Source organism: Tachysurus vachellii, chromosome 26, assembly GCF_030014155.1.
Source record: "Tachysurus vachellii isolate PV-2020 chromosome 26, HZAU_Pvac_v1, whole genome shotgun sequence".
Taxonomy (NCBI): domain Eukaryota; kingdom Metazoa; phylum Chordata; class Actinopteri; order Siluriformes; family Bagridae; genus Tachysurus; species Tachysurus vachellii.
The window spans coordinates 2415675-2433304 of NC_083485.1; the positions used below are offsets into that span (position 1 = coordinate 2415675).

The 17630-nt window shown below is 35.4% G+C and overlaps 1 protein-coding gene across 4 annotated transcripts; it reads left to right on the forward strand.

Annotated features, from left to right (window-relative positions):
- Nucleotides 1-651: 651 nt before the first annotated feature.
- Nucleotides 652-16537, forward strand: LOC132841220 (butyrophilin-like protein 1). Of its 4 annotated transcripts, none has more exons than XR_009647869.1 (3): nt 652-884; nt 1089-1138; nt 13971-16394. XR_009647869.1 is itself a non-coding variant. In XM_060863497.1 (3 exons), the coding sequence occupies exons 1-3, from the start codon at nt 13474-13476 to the stop codon at nt 16520-16522; spliced, it is 435 nt and encodes a 144-aa protein (XP_060719480.1). In that variant the 5' UTR covers nt 13176-13473; the 3' UTR covers nt 16523-16537. The 4 variants fall into 4 exon arrangements, 1 of the variants encoding a protein (XP_060719480.1); XR_009647868.1 differs by lacking the exon at nt 13971-16394 and adding an exon at nt 1284-1420; XR_009647870.1 differs by lacking the exons at nt 652-884; nt 1089-1138 and adding exons at nt 12410-12436; nt 13513-13573.
- The last annotated feature ends 1093 nt before the right edge of the window (nt 16538-17630 follow it).

A 17630-nucleotide genomic window follows, 5' to 3' on the forward strand; every position in this document is an offset into this window, starting at 1 on the left:
TATTTATGTTTTTTTATATATATGTGCATCCCCATAAACGATCCATACGCTTTTCACTCAAAGCCTAACACTGAAGACCAATTATAAGTGCTATTGCAAAACAGCTGACATTTCCACATGAACAGTGACCAACCATTTACACTACATTGCGCTTACAAAAAATTTAATCAAATAGAACTTTGTCACTCAAATGTGAGCGATGTGGTCGCATTCTGCTGTTCTTCTCTTCTCATCTTGCACAAAATCACGGTACCTGAACTTAATTATTTTTGGTGTCGCGCCTTCCACGTTTCGTCACGACTGTTAACGTTTATTAGTTAGTGCGCGCGCTCCCTCTGCTTGCCTGCTGCGTCACGTGGTTAGATTACGCTTTTGCGTGCGTTCAAAAACAAACAAAAAACAAGTTATTTCGAGTCATTTAACTCAAGTCCGAGTCAAGTCTCAAGTCATGAATGTCAAGTCAAAGTCAAGTGGAGTCTTTTTTTAATATTTGTCAAGCAAGTCTCAAGTCTCAAATTTGCGACTTAAGTCTGACTCGAGTCAAGTCATATGACTCGAGTCCCCATGTCTGATATAATAAGACCTAATAAGGCTGAACCCAGGGGGCGTGGTTATCAGAGGCGAAGGGGCGGAGCTTTGTCTCAGTTCTCTGTAATGAAGGTGAAAGTGAAAATAGTTTTCGACTCTCAGACAGAGTCACTGCGCCATTACACTTCCTGCTGTAACGGACTGATACAGGAGGAATATATGTGTATATGTAGACAGGGGACATTTTAAACACGGTGTTTAAACCCTAATGAGTTAAATACCGAATATGTGGCGCTCTGAAATGTGGAAACACTTCAGTTAAAGTATCAGATGTGTTTATATGAGGAACAGGAAAGGTAAGAAGAGTTAGCATCATGCTAAAGTACAAGCTAATCTCAAACTAATCCAATTGTGTGTAATTCCTTACCTTCTTATCATGTATTTGTGTTAAACATGAGGTCTCTCTCTCTCTCTCTCTCTGTCTCTCTCTCTCTGTCTCTCTCTCTGTCTATCTGTGTGTGTGATTGTGTGTGTGTGTGTGTGTGTTTGTGTGTGTTTAGGATTTTATTAGTCTGAATCTACAGAAAGATAAAGATGGCGACTGCAAGCAGTAAGTTATATTTCAAGGAACGAATTTATAAATATAATTTGAAGATTGAAGATTAATCTAATTTTGTGTGTGTGTGTGTGTGTGTGTATGTGTGTGTGTGTGTGTGTGTGTGTGTGTGTGTGTGTGTGTGTGTTTTCCCACACAGATGAGTTTAAACTCGTTGCTCCCAGAGCAGAGTTTAAAGACTCTGCTGTCACTCTCTCATGTCGTCTGTCTCCTGAAATCAGTGCTGTTGACTTGGAGATCCGGTGGTTTAAGGAGACAGACTGTCTTTGTGTTTATAAGAACAGTAAGGTGACAGAGGGGAGAGGTTATGAGGGCAGAGTGAGTCTGTTCACTCAGGAGCTGGAGAGAGGAAACGTCTCCTTACAGCTGAGAAACTGTACAGAGTCAGATTTTGGATATTACCTCTGTCAGGTCACTGATGGAGACAGAACAGAAGAGATTACAGTATTTATGTGTAAGTGTTCCTGATCTCCACACTGTATAAACTCCACATCATCATCTGTGCTTCTCATCTCAGTACATAAACACACTCAGTATTCAGTGTGAGATTCAGTATACAGGCTGCTAATGTGGAGTGAAGATCATTTGAGTTGAATTAACTAGGTACTAAGTAACTAGGGATTTATCTAACTTTATTTATCTATTAATGAGATTAATAAGATTGACTAAATATCAGTTTAAACTGAAACAATCAAATACTTTTTTTTTTTTTTACATCTGAGAGGAAATTAAATTACACACTAAATGTGACATTTAAATTATTACAATTTCTGTATATCCAGTAGATCAGACTACATCACTGTCAAATACAGCACTGAGAACCAAACTACACACATTTAGGTTAAAGGTAGAGGAAAAAACACAGTCTGGCTGATGAGTAAGACTTTTGGTGTAAGTATATCTGTCTAGTGACTAATGTGAGATGTATAACAGATTGATCCCTGAGGCACTCCAGATTGAACAACATTAACCTCATATCTAAATCCACCCATGGCAAAAAACTGCTTCCGATCATTGAGGTAAGACTTAAACCAATTTAAAACAGTATCAGAGACACCAAAAACAGTTTCAAGATGCACTGAGATCAAGAAGGATCAAAACTGAAAGACTGCATCTGAAGCAGTTAACAAGTCATTGGTAACCCTGACCATGGCAGTTTCTATACTATGGAATTTTACGAAAGCCAGATTGCAAAGGCTCAAAGAGATTGTTCTCAGTTAAATGAGAAATTAACTGAGTAGCAACAACTCGCTCCAAAAGTTTAGCAAGAAAGGAGAGATTAGATATGGGACCGAAATTAGCAAGGTTCTCAAGGTTCTAAGAAGTGGCTGCTTTTATTTTAAAGACCTCTGCAAAAAGACAATACGTGTCAAGTGTAGAAAATATTGAAAACATAGAACCAGAATAATAAGGAATAAAAACAGAAGAAGAAGACAATAAAGTAGAAGTACAAAAACCTCTACGAACATTTTCAACCTTTGTGCTAAAGAAATGCAGGAAGTTATTACAGAGATGATCAGAAGCAGTAACATTAGTGAGAGTTTAATGATTTAGCAATTTGTTAAAAGAATTGAAAAGTTGTCTTGAATTTCCTTGATTGTCATTAATCATATTAGATAAATAATCAGATCTGGCAGAAACAATACCAGCCTTATATTCTTGTAAGCAATCTTTCCATATTTGATCACTCCATTTTACAGCAAGATGTCTTCATCATACACAAATCTTCATTATACCAAGGAGCAGGACGTACAAATAAAACAGAGCGTGACTTTTGAGGAGCAAATAATTCCAGGCCAAATAAGAGAACAGAATTTAACATGGAAACCCTTGTCTCTAAAGGATCAGATGGAGAGAAACTACTTAATGAAGAGTCAATAAATGCAGTAAAGTCAGAAGTATCAATTGACCCCCATTTCCGGTACAGTTCCCATGTTAGTGAATAGAACATGATCCAAACTTTTATTTAATTTACAGCTCCACAGTCATTTTTATCAGCTCAGTTCATCTTAATATCTCCTCCTTATTTTCCCTACAATAAATGTGTTTTATAAGATTTATATGGTGATAATTAACAGGACAGTGTTGATGAGGTTGACTAAGGCAGCTAACACTAATTCAGATTCATACTAATTTATTGTGTGTATGATTTTAGATAACACTAGCAGTAGCTTGTTAAGGTTAACCAGTCACTAGTTTTTAAATGAACTGCACTGACAGAATGAGTGGAGAATAAGAGCGAACTTCTTCATTCAGATGAGTAACGTACTGCAGCTCAAATCAGTAATTCATGAGTCAAAGCTCTAAAACTTTTTTCCTAACAATGATAAGATTAATATTCCTGTGAACATTATAACAGTACAGTTTATCATGTTACATTTTTATTACTAACACTGTATTAACTTTGAGGTAACTGATGCAGTGTTTTGAGACATACTTCAGGTCAAATCTCACAGCGTATGTTCAGTGTCCATCAGCAGTATGGGCTTGTGATTAAAATATGGTGATGTTCAGCATTTTCACTTCATATGGAGTGTTTTATTCAGCAGCTGATCACAGATCTGTGTTACTGCACTGAGTAAAAACACCTCATGAAGTCTTTCATTATTTAATATAAACTATTTATAATGATTCACTATCTGTTGTTCTATTTTATTAAAATAGTTAAAATTGTAGCTGAACATCTTTGAAAGCACAGAGTGAAGATTGTTTATCAGCTGTTCTGACTGTAAATCATAAGTTTTTCTCATTGTATTTTATCTAACATTACATTTCTCTCTGTTGTTTTACATGATACTTCTCACAGGGGTAAGTAAATAACTCTACTTCACACTAATAGTAAAAGCTGATATTTTATAAACTTCTCACATATATTACATTTTAATCCAGGAATCAAATAGAAACATACAAATATGTAATAGATTTAAAAAGTTTACATCTTTGTTGAAATGGCAGGTTTTTGTTGTGTAATAAATGAAAACAAGAAAAATCAAATCAGAAACTTTTACACTTTTATATTGAAATTGCAACTTATATATTAAAGTTATTTTAGGGTAATAAAAAATGTACAATAACCCGGTTGTATAAGTTCACACGCCCCTAAATTTCTACTTATTTGAAGCACCTTTAGATTTCTAACCCTAACTATTTTATTTTTTGCATAAAACAGACTTCCATCTTGTCACTCTAAGCTGTAGTTCAGACATATGAAGAATATTATTTTGGGCTTATTGACAGCCTCCCTGACCAGTTTTCTGGTGGGCTTCTGAATAATTTTAGAGGGTTGTATAGTTTGTTGATTTTTGTCTTTCCGGTGTTCCATGGTGTATTTGATGTCTTGAAATTTGTTTGTAACCCTCTCCTAATTGATATTTCTCAACAATGAGATCCTGTACCTGCTTTGTCAGCTCTTTGCAGCCCCATGGCTTTTCCAGTTACTAAAATGAACAATCCTACAGGAACAGCTGTACTTTATTTGGTGTCCATCATTCACTTTAATTAACAGCAGGTATCTTCTAGTGAGTATTTAACAAGAGTTTGAACGTGATTGGTTTATTCGGAAACACTGCCACATTAGCAGTTAGAAAAGGGTGTGCAAACTTATGCAACAGAGTTAATGTACATTTTTATTAAAGAGAGAAGAATCATGCATTAAAGATATCACGCATCTTCTCTAATCTACTGCGACATGTCACATGCTGTCGTAACCAGTATATAGACGAGGCAGCAGTAAAGAACATCATTCTGTTATCTGTTCAGGTTTTACATTGATAAATGTCTGTGTTTATAATTAAAGGAAGTGAGAATCTGATATTCTGTATATTCCTTTATCTACTACAATAGCACAGAGATATATTACAAAATATTTCACTATATATGTAAAATACACAGGGGGAAATGCACAAATACTGACATACTGTATATTGGTAAAGACATGCAGAGATCAGAAAATAGGATTTTCCAATAAATCACAAGATATTTCTCTTCCTTAAGGGGAACTAGCGGTATATTAGCACAATGCTACATGATACAGATTTACTGTGTGTGATGACTGATTGTTGTCTAGTTTTCCTCTTTTTTATTAAGACACACATCAGCTGTGTTTTAACCAGAGTAACAGTTACTTTCCACATTTTCACATGGAAAAATTCACATTTGTAATCATGCATAAAATCTTCACACTGTTTTATTTACTTTCACAGGATGTACTGAGTCGTGAGTATAAACCCCTTTTCTGTGCTAGTGATGTCTTGATGCTGCATGAATAATATATTTATTGTTCAGATGAAATAGATTAGACTGTGCTGTGTGTTCAGAGTGCAATAGCACATAGATATCTGAGCATCATGAGCATAGTGTAGTGAACACAACAGACTGTGATCTCTAACAGAACATTCATCATGCTGGTGTCTAGTTTGTCATTTAGTGTTGTACAGACACAGAAATCTGACCTACACACTGATACTGAGAGAGAAAAAGCTGAACGTATAGCAGTGAGAAGCAAAGCAACACACAAAGCTCGGTAATATTGGGCTGCTAGTTTGTTCTGTAGACTGTGTGCTGTGTTTGAATGAGCGCAGTCAGAATGATCAGAGTTACACTGAGACATCGGTGATCAGACTGCTGCAGAATCAGACAGAGTCACAGTGTGAGCTAACCGGATAACGCTAGGAAAAAGACTAGCTCTTGTTGAAAGTGAGAGGTTTTGCTCTTTTACCTTGTGCTCAGAAACTGTGACAGTCACAATGATGAGTAAAGAAACTCTGATATTTACTACACATTGAATAAACACCATGTATAACGATTAAACATAAACCTCAGTGAAAGTCTGTAGAGATCTGAGACACAGAACAAAAATCCACCAGCATGACCTCAGAGTCTTTATCCAATAGACAGATAAACACACAGATAAAGTTCAAGAGCAAAGGAGCAGATTCCAGTTTGTTAAAAAGTAGATGATGGACAGATGAGACAAAGACTAAGCTGTAGCAGAGTGATGAAAAGAGGAAAGTGTGAAGTGAAAAGAAAACTGTTCATGATCCAAATCAAAGCAGCACTTCTGTGAAACATGGAGACATGGACATTTATGGAAGACAGTAGAACTTGTCTTTATTTTTCCCTGATACAGATAGAAATGGGGTTAAAATATGGTGATGTTCAGCATTTTCACTTCATATGGAGTGTTTTATTCAGCAGCTGATCACAGATCTGTGTTACTGCACTGAGTAAAAACACCTCATGAAGTCTTTCATTATTTAATATAAACTATTTATAATGATTCACTATCTGTTGTTCTATTTTATTAAAACAGTTAAAATTGTAGCTGAACATCTTTGAAAGCACAGAGTGAAGATTGTTTATCAGCTGTTCTGACTGTAAATCATAAGTTTTTCTCATTGTATTTTATCTAACATTACATTTCTCTCTGTTGTTTTACATGATACTTCTCACAGTGGTAAGTAAATAACTCGACTTCACACTAATAGTAAAAGCTGATATTTTATAAACTTATCACATATATTACATTTTAATCCAGGAATCAGATAGAAACATAAAGATCATTTACAGATCATGTTTATATGAAGGAGACAGATTATGAGGAATACACCTCCTAATGTTTAGGTCAGATCAGAAGTCTACATCCGCTCTTGAGCCAGAGTTTGCAGAGAGACAACAGAAATAATCACACGGACAGAATAATAGTTAAGAATGTGAATTCTCCTTTTATCTATAAGTTGATTTATTCCACTTGGAAATTGGACAATAGTTGACAGCGTCAATATGCCATTTACAGAAAACAAACTCTTAAATGAACTTAATAATTGTAATGAAGAGTCAGGGGCAGGTGGATTTAAATCAAGGTGCAAACAAATTCACATCACAAATCCAACAACAATAATTCAGACATTAATACAATAATACAAATTTGTTTTTTTTCCCCGGCCTGTAATACCAATTTAGACCCCAGTTCCATAGCACTCATAGCCCTTGTTTATTTAAATCCTATCTATTCTAATTCCTAAACTAGTCCAGTTTACAAACACTGCTTTTGACCTCGTTCTCCTTCCTTTATCACATAACTTGTACATTCACATTGAATACTTATGTCACAGTAACAAATCCAATTCCCTTTACATCATTATTTTTTAAGACATGCAGAGATCAGAAAATAGGATTTTCCAATAAATCACAAGATATTTCTCTTCCTTAAGGGGAACTAGCGGTATATTAGCACAATGCTACATGATACAGATTTACTGTGTGTGATGACTGATTGTTGTCTAGTTTTCCTCTTTTTTATTAAGACACACATCAGCTGTGTTTTAACCAGAGTAACAGTTACTTTCCACATTTTCACATGGAACAATTCACATTTGTAATCATGCATAAAATCTTCACACTGTTTTATTTACTTTCACAGCGTGACCGGCTCCGTGAGTATAAACCCCTTTTCTGTGCTAGTGATGTCTTGATGCTGCATGAATAATATATTTATTGTTCAGATGAAATAGATTAGACTGTGCTGTGTGTTCAGAGTGCAATAGCACATAGATATCTGAGCATCATGAGCATAGTGTAGTGAACACAACAGACTGTGATCTCTAACAGAACATTCATCATGCTGGGGTCTAGTTTGTCATTTAGTGTTGTACAGACACAGAAATCTGACCTACACACTGATACTGAGAGAGAAAAAGCTGAAGGTTTTATATCAAAGTCATTAGTGAACACAATCTGATCTACTGAAGCTAATAATCAGAGACTGACTCATTATCAGTTTTAATAAGTCCAGTATAACGATTAAATATAAACCTCAGTGAAAGTCTGTAGAGATCTGAGACACAGAACAAAAATCCACCAGCATGACCTCAGAGTCTTTATCCAATAGACAGATAAACACACAGATAAAGTTCAAGAGCAAAGGAGCAGATTCCAGTTTGTTAAAAAGTAGATGATGGACAGATGAGACAAAGACTAAGCTGTAGCAGAGTGATGAAAAGAGGAAAGTGTGAAGTGAAAAGAAAACTGTTCATGATCCAAATCAAAGCAGCACTTCTGTGAAACATGGAGACATGGACATTTATGGAAGACAGTAGAACTTGTCTTTATTTTTCCCTGATACAGATAGAAATGGGGTTAAAATATGGTGATGTTCAGCATTTTCACTTCATATGGAGTGTTTTATTCAGCAGCTGATCACAGATCTGTGTTACTGCACTGAGTAAAAACACCTCATGAAGTCTTTCATTATTTAATATAAACTATTTATAATGATTCACTATCTGTTGTTCTATTTTATTAAAACAGTTAAAATTGTAGCTGAACATCTTTGAAAGCACAGAGTGAAGATTGTTTATCAGCTGTTCTGACTGTAAATCATAAGTTTTTCTCATTGTATTTTATCTAACATTACATTTCTCTCTGTTGTTTTACATGATACTTCTCACAGGGGCGGTAAGTAAATAACTCGACTTCACACTAATAGTAAAAGCTGATATTTTATAAACTTCTCACATATATTACATTTTAATCCAGGAATCAAATAGAAATATAAAAATATGTAATAGATATAAAAAGTTTACACACCTCTGTTGAAATTGCAGGTTATTGTGGTGTAATAAATGAAAAGATGAAAAATCATATCAAACCTTTCCACTTTTATAGTGAAATTGCAACTTGTATATTAAAGATATTTTAGAGTAAAAAATAAATAAAAATGTACAATAACCCAGTTGTATAAGTTCACACCCCCCTAAATTTATACTTATTTGAAGCACCTTTAGATTTTATCACATCATTCTATCTTTATTAAGAGTTATAACAAGAGAGTTGTTATCAGTTTAACTCATCGTGACTCAGCAATATTTTGCCTTTCTTCCTTGTAAAAGCATTCTGACTCTGTCATATTGTCTGGGTATCTCCTGTGCACAGCCCTCTTCAGGTCACCCCACAGAGTTTAGATTGGATTTGGATCTGGACTCTGACTGGGCCATTCCTAAACCTTGTGCTTGTTTTGGTGAAGTCATTCCTTTGTTGATTTCTGTTTGAGCTTCGGTTCGTTGTCCTGCTGAAAGGTGAAATTCCTCTTCATCTTAGGTGTTTTAGCAGAAGCCCTAAAGGTTTTGCACCAAAACTGACTGGTATTTGGAGCTATTCATTATTACCTCCAGTCTGATTAAAGCCCCAGTTCCAGCTGGAGAAAAGCAGCTCCAAAGAATGATGCTGCCACCTCCATGCTTTACTGTGGGGATGGAGATCTTCTGTTGATGTGATTTCTTTGTGCCAAACATGTCTTTTGCTATTATGGCCAAAAGGTTCAACTTCAGTCTCATCAGACCATAAAACATTTTTCCACATAGTTTTGAAGATTGGATATATTTTGTTGGTAACTTTAGCCAGGCTTGGATATTTTTTTTGCATAAAACAGACTTCCATCTTGTCACTCTAACCTGTAGTTCAGACATATGAAGAATCTTATATTAGGCTTCTTGACAGCCTCCCTGACCAGTTTTCTGATGGGCTTCTGAATAATATTAGAGGGTTTAGAGTAGGGATGTACCGATACCACTTTTTCTCTTCCGATCCGATTCCGATACCAGTGTTTGCCGGTATTGGCTGACACCGATACTGATCCGATATCTGTGTTCTTTTCTACCTTTAAAACTAAAGAATGTATACAACTCGCTTAGTTAAGATTTATTTGTTTCTGGCAAAGAAATGCAATAATGCACATTACTGAATGATAAATGGTTTTCAAGAAACCTTAAAAAGTATTAATGCAGTAGCAAACAGTACTTTTAAAAGTTAGTGATATAACAATCTAAACCATATATACTGCAATTATTAAATTAAATTATTTTCTGAAGAAAAGGCAATATTTTAAAGTGAATCTTAAATGAGAACTCTTGAAACACAATGCAAAATGTATTACGCATTGAGGTAAATGGAAAGGGCGCCTGCTAAACTTGCCTGTCTGTCATTAATGTAATTTAATATATAAGTGTCTTTTTCTTATAAGTACAAGCAATAGTCTATGATGTTTGCTGTTCATTAATCAACCACCACAGGCATGGGCATCGTAAATAAAAAGTGGGCGTGTCCTGTCCCACACACATATAATGGTTCCAACGCCCATGGATTTCAGGAAGCAGGAGCGTGGTCAATGCTGTAGGTAAAACGCGGAATGTTTAATTTATTAGGGCATTCCTCAAGTAGAATGGATTTGACTGGCGGCGCTGAATAATAAAAATAATTGTAATTAAAAAAGACTTCTGCGCTGAATAGAGACGGTAAAAGTGTGTGGGCCCAATATTATTGGTCTTAAAAAGTGGGTGGGTCCTGTCTCACCCACATATAATGGTTCCGACGCCCATGACCACGGGTATCGGATTTGGATCGGTCACGCACCACCGATACCCGATCCACTCAAAATGCTTGGATCGGCGTCGATACCGATCCAAAATATCGGATCGGTACATCCCTAGTTTAGAGGGTGTTGATTATTGTCTTTCCAGTGTTCCATGGTATATTCTATGTCTTAAAATTTGTTTGTAACCCTCTCCTAATTGATATTTCTCAACAATGAGTGTCAGTAACGCGGAGAATAAAAACGGACCCAAGTGCAGGATAGCGTAACAGAAACAGGGATTTAATAACAAAAACCATCGAACAGCAACACTGACTCAAGTCAGGACGACAACAGAGGATTCTGCGCTGCTCAAGGCAACGCGGCTCAACTAAATAGTACAAATAATCATGACACATGTGGGACAGGTGTGCAGAGGCAGGGAGGAAACGACAAGGGCGGGGCAGACACGAGATCCTGTACCTGCTTTGTCAGCTCTTTGCAGCCCCATGGCTTTTCCAGTTACTAAAATGAACAATCCTACAGGAACAGCTGTACTTTATTTGGTGTCCATCAGTCACTTTAATTAACAGCAGGTATCTTCTAGTGAGTATTTAACAAGAGTTTGAACGTGATTGGTTTATTCTGAAACACTGCCACATTAGCAATTAGAAAAGGGTGTACAAACTTATACAACAGGGTTAATGTACATTTTTATTAAACAGAAGGAGATCACGCATCTTCTCTAATCTACTGCGACATGTCACATGCTGTCGTAACCAGTATATAGACGAGGCAGCAGTAAAGAACATCATTCTGTTATCTGTTCAGGTTTTACATTGATAAATGTCTGTGTTTATAATTAAAGGAAGTGAGAATCTGATATTCTGTATATTCCTTTATCTACTACAATAGCACAGAGATATATTACAAAATATTTCACTATATATTTAAAATACACAGGGGGAAATGTACAAATACTGACATACTGTATATTGGTAAAGACATGCAGAGATCAGAAAATAGGATTTTCCAATAAATCACAAGATATTTCTCTTCCTTAAGGGGAACTAGCGGTATATTAGCACAATGCTACATGATACAGATTTACTGTGTGTGATGACTGATTGTTGTCTAGTTTTCCTCTTTTTTATTAAGACACACATCAGCTGTGTTTTAACCAGAGTAACAGTTACTTTCCACATTTTCACATGGAACAATTCACATTTGTAATCATGCATAAAATCTTCACACTGTTTTATTTACTTTCACAGCCTTTCACCTTTGGTGAGTATAAACCCCTTTTCTGTGCTAGTGATGTCTTGATGCTGCATGAATAATATATTTATTGTTCAGATGAAATAGATTAGACTGTGCTGTGTGTTCAGAGTGCAATAGCACATAGATATCTGAGCATCATGAGCATAGTGTAGTGAACACAACAGACTGTGATCTCTAACAGAACATTCATCATGCTGGTGTCTAGTTTGTCATTTAGTGTTGTACAGACACAGAAATCTGACCTACACACTGATACTGAGAGAGAAAAAGCTGAAGGTTTTTGTTTGAATGTGATTTGATAACAATAACTCTCTATTAAAGTTACTGATCCTGGCTAACATTACTGTAGTGAACAGAACTACAGAGAGATGTGAGTTAGAGAGTCACACTTGATAATGCTGCATGAAAGAGATTCGAACAGAATGGAAGTAAGTCAGCTGGGGAATTTGTTTCTTACTGCATTAATACTGAAAGATCCTGAAGAGCAGAAAGAGAAGAGAAACAATACAGTACAGGATCAAAACAGACTTTTTAGGAATGTTTACAGCTAATACTACAGGATAAAATACAGAAATACTGAAAATTACAATGCATTTTTAATAACTCAACAAACTTATTGTGCTTTTTTCCCACATCCTTTAGTTAAAGACTTCAGTGTTTATCAGGTGAGTAAACTGTTATAAAATATTACATTCATTAATGTCTTACTGATGATAGCAGCATAAAAAATCATTAATTATGTTATAATTAGACCAGTGATCAGTGAGGGGTAAATGAGTTACCATGGCAACCGGCTCCCAGGGATGGTTTATTGTGGATAAAAAGTCACATAGGATTGTTCTAGAAACACAGATGTTAAACTGTTTGCTAGCAATCTTCTGTTATTACTGGTGTTGTTATGATGTAATTATTATTTCTAGGACTGTAAACACTTTGTGGAAACGTAAACAAAATAAATGTAAGAAAAATGACGACCTTCATTTTTTTGATGTTTATCTGAAAACTTTGTCTTTAAATTCCATTTAAAGTGACATAGAAAAGGTTTAACACGTGTTCAGTTTAACTTGAGGATCGATGCAGACAACCTACAACACTAACAAAATGAAGTTACAGTAAAACTGTTTTCTTAATATCTTTGTACTAAAATTAATGGCACCCTAAAAGAAAATTGTTGGAGGTGATCAGTCTGGTGGTCTTTTGGGATAAAAACATAAATTTCTCTCAGTTTCTGTGTTTCTTGTGTTCTTTGATCATCGCTGACTGACGATTGTGAACAAATAAAAGTCAGCTAATGAACATAAAATAACATTAAACACAATCAGTGTCTTTAAAAATAGATGTAAATGTCTGGACCAGTGGATTATGATGCATAAGAACATGACATCATTGTGATATTGTGTGACTGCACCACAGCAGAAATGAGACCAAACATCTTGATTCTTCTGGAGAAGATTTTTTTTTTCTCTTTCCTGTAAGGTTCAGTTTAGTGTTTAATGATTGTGTTCTTCAGCTGGCTGCATTCAAACTCAGTGTGTTACTGAATACAATATCAGTTTAAATCAACCTCAATCAGCTCAGTGTGTACTGTTAGTAATATTACACACACACACACACACACACACACACACACACACACACAGTGTTCTGAACAGAGAAACACTTCATGTTTATTTAACACTTTATTTACATACAGTATGGAGTCATGTATAAAACCCTCACACTGTTTTATTCACTTCCTCAGAGAGACAGAAAATGGACAGAAGATGAGAGAAAGAAAATGGAGAAATTTGTTCTAATGACTGGTGAGTATGGAAGGAGGTACAAAAGTAAACACACCTGTTCATCTTTACAGCCTGAAGTGTTTAATAACGAGATCTCCAGTAAGCCTGTAGTCTGAAATTCACAGCTTCTCACATTCTCCATTCAAGATATTATTTACATTATTTACATTTTTTTTATTATTATAGAGAAAGTTTATTTTATGGACCGGTAAATTCTCAGATATAAACTAAGGTTAGGTGTATATAATGTTATAATGAGTAACAGTTTAAAATACATCATTAATAACTAAAATACAAGGAACGAATTTATCAATATACAAATTTATCACTATAATTTGAAGATTGAAGATTAATCTAATTGTGTATGTGTGTGTGTGTGTGTGTGTGTGTGTGTGTGTGTGTGTGTTTTCCCACACAGATGAGTTTAAACTCATTGGTCCCAGAAATAGAGTGTGGTTTAATCGCTCTGCTGTCACTCTCTCATGTCGTCTGTCTCCTGAAATCAGTGCTGTTGACTTGGAGATCCGGTGGTTTAAGGAGACAGACTGTGTTTGTGTTTATAAGAACAGTAAGGTGACAGAGGGGAGAGGTTATGAGGGCAGAGTGAGTCTGTTCACTCAGGAGCTGGAGAGAGGAAACGTCTCCTTACAGCTGAGAAACTGTACAGAGTCAGATAGAGGATATTACCTCTGTCAGGTCACTGATGGAGACAGAACAGAAGAGATTACAGTAGAGATGAGTAAGTGTTCCTGATCTCCACACTGTATAAACTCCACATCATCATCTGTGCTTCTCATCTCAGTACATAAACACACTCAGTATTCAGTGTGAGATTCAGTATACAGGCTGCTAATGTGGAGTGAAGATCATTTGAGTTGAATTAACAGTAACTCTATTTTTCACTCTTCTACACACCTGCACAAGGGCTTAAAAGCAGCAACTTGTACAAATATGAAGTAACGAGGGATTTATTTATCTAACTTTATTTATCTATTAATCAGAGATTTACTGAATATCAGTTTAAACTAAAACAAAGACACTTTTTTACATCAGGGAGGAAATTTAATTACACACTAAATGTGACATTTAAATTATTACAATTTCTGTATATCCAGTAGATCAGACTACATCACTGTCAAATACAGCACTGAGAACCAAACTACACACATTTAGGTTAAAGGTAGAGGAATAAAACAGTCTGGCTGATGATTAAGACTTTTGGTGTAAGTATATCTGTCTAGTGACTAATGTGAGATGTATAACAGTCCAGAGAACACAGATTAGCTCGTCATGTAGTCAGCTTAGCTCCTGCTAACATGCTGTGTTTGTATTTCTCTACTTCTGTAAGTCTGTAAATTCAGAGTGGAGACTAATATCAGGAGTTACAGGTTGTAGTGTTGGACTTTTCCAACATGATTTGTTTTAAAACTAACACAGTAAGGTACAGACCTGGAGAACACAAACTGTATTGTCCTTGTAACTGTGTTAATAACATGAAATGAGAAACTGAACGACTCCCACTACAATGTAGACTCTCATCTTTCATTAGTCGTGTTTACACACAAAGATTTTTACCAGAATGAATGAATTCAGCCAGACTGCAGATTCCTAATGAACTGTTTCTGTGTGTCTTAAAATGGGCTCTTTTCATTTATATACATGTTACATGTGATCTGATCCAAATCTATCTTGGTGCTCAGAGCTCTTGGTTAGTGCTTCTGAATGATTAAATCATTTATCACTATATTTTAAAATAGAAAGTATTAATCAGGGAAGAATATTTACATTTACATTTATGCCATTTAGCAGACACTCTTATCCAGAGTGACTTACATTTTATTTCAATTTATACAACTGTGCAATTGAGTGTTAAGGGCCTTGCTCAGGGGCCCAGCAGTGGTAGCTTGATGGACGTGGGATTCAATCTCATGACCCTCAGATCAGTAATCCAACACCTTAAGCACTACGCTACCACATCCCACCATCACGCAAATACACAAATATCACACAAATATCAAACAAACACACTCACTATTATTTTAAACAGATTAAAATCTCTAACATGAGCTGCGTTTTCTTTACACCATTTTATTACATTATTCAAACTCACATGTACAGAACACACAATCTGAATCTCATAAAGAAAATAATGTGAAGCCTAAATGCCACTGACGCCCTCTAGTGGCTGTCTGCAGTACAATTATTAACTCCTCCAGTTCCCATGTTAGTGAATGGAACATGATCCAAACTTTCATTTAATTTACAGCTCCACAGTCATTTTTATGATCTCAGTTCATCTTAATATCTTCTCAATATTTTCCCTACAATAAATGTGTTTTATAAGATTTATATGGTGATAATTAACAGGACAGTGTTGATGAGGTTGACTAAGGCAGCTAACACTAACTCAGATTCATACTAATTTATTGTGTGTATGATTTTAGATAACACTAGCAGTAGCTTGTTAAGGTTAACCAGTCACTAGTTTTTAAATGAACTGCACTGACAGAATGAGTGGAGAATAAGAGCGAACTTCTTCATTCAGATGAGTAACGTACTGCAGCTCAAATCAGTAATTCATGAGTCAAAGCTCTAAAACTTTTTCCTAACAATGATAAGATTAATATTCCTGTGAACATTATAACAGTACAGTTTATCATGTTACATTTTTATTACTAACACTGTATTAACTTTGAGGTAACTGATGCAGTGTTTTTAGCTTCCCTGTGATTGGGTCTGGGTTTTAATACATGACGACACCTCAGTTTTCTGACATAATGATTCACTATCTGTTGTTCTATTTTATTAAAATAGTTAAAATTGTAGCTGAACATCTTTGAAAGCACAGAGTGAAGATTGTTTATCAGCTGTTCTGACTGTAAATCATAAGTTTTTCTCATTGTATTTTATCTAACATTACATTTCTCTCTGTTGTTTTACATGATACTTCTCACAGAGGTAAGTAAATAACTCGACTTCACACTAATAGTAAAAGCTGATATTTTATAAACTTTCACATATATTACATTTTAATCCAGGAATCAAATAGAAACATAAAAATCTGTAATAGATATAAAAAGTTTATACACCTCTGTTGAAATTGCAGGTTTTTGTTGTGTAATAAATGAAAACAAGAAAATTCATAGAAACCTTTCCAGTTTTATAGTGAAATTGCAACTTATATATTAGTTATTTTAGGGTAAGCAAAAGGAAAATGTACAAAAACCTGTTTGTATAAGTTCACACACCCCTAAATTTATACTTATTTGAAGCACCTTTTATGCATGATTACAATTCACATTTGTAATCATGCATAAAATCTTCACACTGTTTTATTTACCTTCACAGCCTTTCACCTTTGGTGAGTATAAACCCCTTTTCTGTGCTAGTGATGTCTTGATGCTGCATGAATAATATATTTATTGTTCAGATGAAATAGATTAGACTGTGCTGTGTGTTCAGAGTGCAATAGCACATAGATATCTGAGCATCATGAGCATAGTGTAGTGAACACAACAGACTGTGATCTCTAACAGAACATTCATCATGCTGGTGTCTAGTTTGTCATTTAGTGTTGTACAGACACAGAAATCTGACCTACACACTGATACTGAGAGAGAAAAAGCTGAACGTATAGCAGTGAGAAGCAAAGCAACACACAAAGCAGGTAATATTGGGCTGCTAGTTTGTTCTGTAGACTGTGTGCTGTGTTTGAATGAGCGCAGTCAGAATGATCAGAGTTACACTGAGACGTCGGTGATCATACTGCTGCAGAATCAGACAGAGTCACAGTGTGAGCTAACCGGATAACGCTAGGAAAAAGACTAGCTCTTGTTGAAAGTGAGAGGTTTTGCTCTTTTACCTTGTGCTCAGAAACTGTGACAGTCACAATGATGAGTAAAGAAACTCCGATATTTTCTACACAATGAATAAACACCATGTATAACGATTAAACATAAACCTCAGTGAAAGTCTGTAGAGATCTGAGACACAGAACAAAAATCCACCAGCATGACCTCAGAGTCTTTATCCAATAGACAGATAAACACACAGATAAAGTTCAAGAGCAAAGGAGCAG

What these genes read in the sequence shown, in the direction of transcription:
- LOC132841220 (XM_060863497.1), top strand. Translation starts at nt 13,474, where the DNA reads ATGTATAAAACCCTCACACTGTTTTATTCACTTCCTCAGAGAGACAGA. An exon ending in GAAATTTGTTCTAATGACTG is followed by an intron (nt 13,574 to 13,970) that starts GTGAGTATGGAA and finishes TTTCCCACACAG; the next exon opens with ATGAGTTTAAACTCATTGGT.